Source organism: Pteropus alecto, unplaced genomic scaffold, assembly GCF_000325575.1.
Source record: "Pteropus alecto unplaced genomic scaffold, ASM32557v1 scaffold33, whole genome shotgun sequence".
Classification (NCBI taxonomy): Eukaryota; Metazoa; Chordata; class Mammalia; order Chiroptera; family Pteropodidae; genus Pteropus; species Pteropus alecto.
In genome coordinates, this window is record NW_006435762.1 from 769,073 (window position 1) to 773,199 (window position 4,127).

Consider the following 4,127-nt stretch of genomic DNA (forward strand, 5'->3'; position numbering starts at 1 on the left):
CTCTTTCCAAGGATATCCACTGGCCTGAGTCCATAAGAAAGGCCTTAAGACAAATATCAGTCATTTGCACCACTTTGATTCTTCCAGGCATTCAAATTGCTTACTAGGCTAATTAAAAATGAGATTCCTGGGCTCTAAGGTAGATGCAAACAAACAAACAAATCAATAAATGGCAGACCAGGAATGCACACCCAGTGCTACAGATGTTCATTACAGTTAAAGAATCACTGCTCTATAGCAAAGAACAGTGCCAAGCACCTGTGTACAGGTGCATACGCTGAGGATCGATCGCAATTGACTCTCAATCGGGAATACTCACCAGAATTACTGAGCAGTTGCTAAAACCACAGATGTCTGGACCCCACCCACAGAGATGCTAAACTCAGTTATGTGTATTTCTTTAACATTTCTTCGTTTGATTCTAATGTGTGCTCCTGGATAAAACCACTGAATTAATGGTTCTTAAGTAAAGAGGTGGAGGGTCTATATAGCAGTCGCCTACATGGACAAGATGCATCCTTTACTGTAGGAATTAAAGGTACCAGCAAAAAAGTAAGCTCTATAGAATTTTAGTAGGTCTACTTACCCACCCACCCTCCACTGCCCTTCTCATCTGTTAAATGGGGTAATAATAATGCAAAACTTAGATGGTTATTGTGATTATTGGCTAAGATAAGGCAGCTAATAGATTTAGCACAATGCCTAGCATCAGATTAACAAATGTTAGTTGTTGATTTACCACTATCATTACTGATTTAATAGATAAAATGACAAGCATGAAGGAGAATCCTTAAAACCATAGGCTCTGAGTAGTAGTTAAAAGTAAGTAATTTGGAATCAGAAGATCTGGGTTCAAATAGCACTATCAATGATACCTTGGGCACTTTATAAAAACTGGATTTTTTTGCCGCTGTTTTCCCATCTGAATAAAAAGAAGAATTTCAAAAAGGACAAAAAGGAATAATACATGTAAAATATTTAGGACAATATCTGGAACATAGTCAGTCTTCAATACGTTATTATAACAATGAGGCTATAACTCATTCCATGATTCCTTACAAACAGCCTTGGCAGGTCTAGTAACACATAAATATGTTGACTTTCTTGGACAATTCAAGCATAGTTCCTCTGCTATAAAGAGATCCTACTAGCGTAGAGAATGTTTTCTTTTATGTTCTATGAGCATGAGTTTGGGACTCAACGGACTAAAGTTCAAGCCTCACTCTGTCACCAAATAAGTCACACTGTGTGACTTTGGCCAAGTTACATACTGTTTCTGAACTCCAGTGAAAAAATGAGTGGTATATAACCAAATGAGGATTATTACATAGATCAAAATTTGAGAAAGTTTGTTTCTTGCTAAAAACAGAACAAAACAAAACAATATAACATGTTTGTTATAAAAATATGGACATAAGCTGATGAAAATTTATTTAGCACATCATAGGATCAGTAATCAATCTCAATAACTACCAGCATTTGGTATAAATCCGATATTAAATAACTGTGAAATTTACTATCACCTAAAACACTCGGCAAGGTTTTATATTTTTAGCCTCCCTGAAATCCTGATTAATATAAAATCATTGTATTGCATTGTGTTACCTTTTTTATGTTTCTCCCAATACTCATTCATTTCCTGACATGTAGAAATTTCCATTCATCAAAAAACCAGTGTTCAGTGGAATCAAAGCAATCTCCTTAAAGAGATTTTATAGTCAAGATGTTTTTGATTAATCAAAAACAAATTCATATTAAACAACAATGTGATAAAATAATCTGCAAAACTCTATAGCTCTAGTTAAATATATAAATGACAGTCTCCGTGGTCATTGATGAAAGAAAATGTCTAATATATTTTCATCAGCTTACCTCAGAGTTGCTCCCTGGCAGAAGAGATTTAGATTTATGCTGACTTGTACTAATCTCCTTTGTAGAGCAATTCTCCCCTTTGGGTTCATCTGGATTAACTTCCTTTATAAACCGATGGGCAACATTCAATACATTGGATAATATTTGAGATTTTGCCTATTAAAAAAGGAACAAAATATAACTAAAAAGCCTAATATGTCAGCCTAAGTAATTTAGATACATCAAATCATATTTTCATTATTTTATGACTGCTAAATTCAATGCATTTCATTTAATATTTAAAAATACAAATTGACATTTATATCAACCAATATAATAGTGAGCGCTGCCATCTATTGAGGGGCTAGTTTGGGCTAATATTATCCTAAGTATCTTAAAAACGTGTCTTTAAATCCTAAAGTCAATTCTAAAGCATACCTATTTTTATCTGCTTTAGGAATAAAGGAACAAAAGCTCTGAGTGTTTTAATAACTTGCCCTTAGTCACACAGTGAGTGGGTGGCACAGCTAGGAAGTGACCCCAGGTATATATAATTCTAATGACTCATAGCCTTCCACTATATTAATCTCAAATAAACAGATGTGTTATTTTGTGCACATTATGGCTAAAGAACTAAATATTGCTAATATAGTAGGAGCCTGAATAAGCGGTAATAAGTATTCCTTGATGATAAAACATCTTTAGAAAGTATTAACTATTCAAGAGCACACATCTACCTGTAGTTCCCTAGTGCAGGCAAAGCTTTTTCACATGTCCTACCTTTGCTCATGAGTTTCAGTTGCCAGGAAGGCCTTCCCTCCCCTACTATCTTCTTTGCCTGGCAGATGCCTATTTCTTCTGGATTTGTCCCAAGTTACTCACACAGGTCTAGGAATCTTTCACTGCCTTCCTCCCCCAGCTGTGTGAGGTGCTGATTCTCTGTACCCTACTCCTACCCTGAGTAGAGCCCTACCTACCCCTACAATATTGATTTTATGTCATCTTTTGGTGTCTATCTATCCCATCATAGCATGTAAGCTCACAGAAGGAAAAATTATGTCTTCCTAAGTCTTTGTAATGCTACTACCATGCCTGGCAGATAACATATAGTAAAAACAAGGTGCTGGGGGAGGAAGCAGAAGAATTGCAGAATTAAAATAAATGACTGAGAAAAAGAATTCAAAAAACCTTTTCATGTGCCTTCAGAGTGGCTGAACAGGTGAATCTCGGGAAGGCCCGATTTCCTGAGGACTTTCCTATCAGTACTATTCTGGTCTGCCCTAAGACCCTGCAGGATTCTGAATGCCATCTGAAGTTGAACTAAACTAACTCCAGGGGAAAGAGGCAGGCTCTTCAGAGGCTCTCTGAGAACCTGGCAGTAGGAACGTGAACAATAGGTCTTAGTTCTTATCAAATGTCCTCAAGACAGAGGAAAACTTCAGCAGAGATCAGACATAATTATTTTGTATTCTCCCATGGAAAATTCCTATTTTTAAATTTTCATCTAGTTACCTATTTAAATAGCTGATGACATTGAAACTTTCCAATATGACCTTTTGTAAATTTGTTAAGATTCACTGCCATCTGATTTTAGAATAAATCAATGTACATCAGATTAACTAGTGTTATTTCACACTGAATTTATAACTTAGCTATAAAAAATCACTAATGTGACCTATGCATATATATTGTTGTCCATATACAAAGCTATGATATCTGCTCCAAATTTTCCCAATGATAATTAAAAAGCCCATACAGACCTATGTAGTCCTTTTTAAAAAAGAAATATATAATGATAGTACAATATTATTTTCTATATTCATTATACTGTACAGTAGATCACTATGGCTTATTTACTACTAATTGTACTTAACACTGCTGAACTGTATACTTAAAAATGATTGAGAGTAACACTTATGTTATTTGTTTTTTAAGCATGATTTTTAAACAATGAGCACAAAGAAATGATGGGTGCATTTTATCATTTATAAATTGAAGCTAAATACAGTTGATTTAACAAGAAAAAAAGAAAAAATAATAAAAAAAGAAAAAAATTCAAGCCAATGGTAATGCTTAATCCTTCCAGATATACCTGTATTTTGGCAAATATTTTTTAAACAAAGTAATCCAATCTATCTGATTTTTAAATTCCCTAGAATAAAGATCTGTGATTTCAAAAGTGGTTAAAATGTCTAGTTTTCATTTTATATTTTTTTAAATATCAAAAACAATACAATTAATTTTATATAAAATTATCAAGAAAGAATTATAATTCA

At 34.0% G+C, this 4,127-nt stretch overlaps 1 protein-coding gene across 1 annotated transcript in view; it reads right to left on the reverse strand.

Moving 5' to 3' along the window:
• The window catches only part of ZBBX (zinc finger B-box domain containing), a 94,680-nt gene that overhangs the window by 45,949 nt on the left and 44,604 nt on the right, over positions 1–4,127 (reverse strand). The window contains exon 8 of the mRNA XM_006910801.2: positions 1,873–2,028. Within this exon, the coding sequence (XP_006910863.1) occupies positions 1,873–2,028 (156 nt within the window). The remainder of the gene's footprint in view (positions 1–1,872; positions 2,029–4,127) is intronic.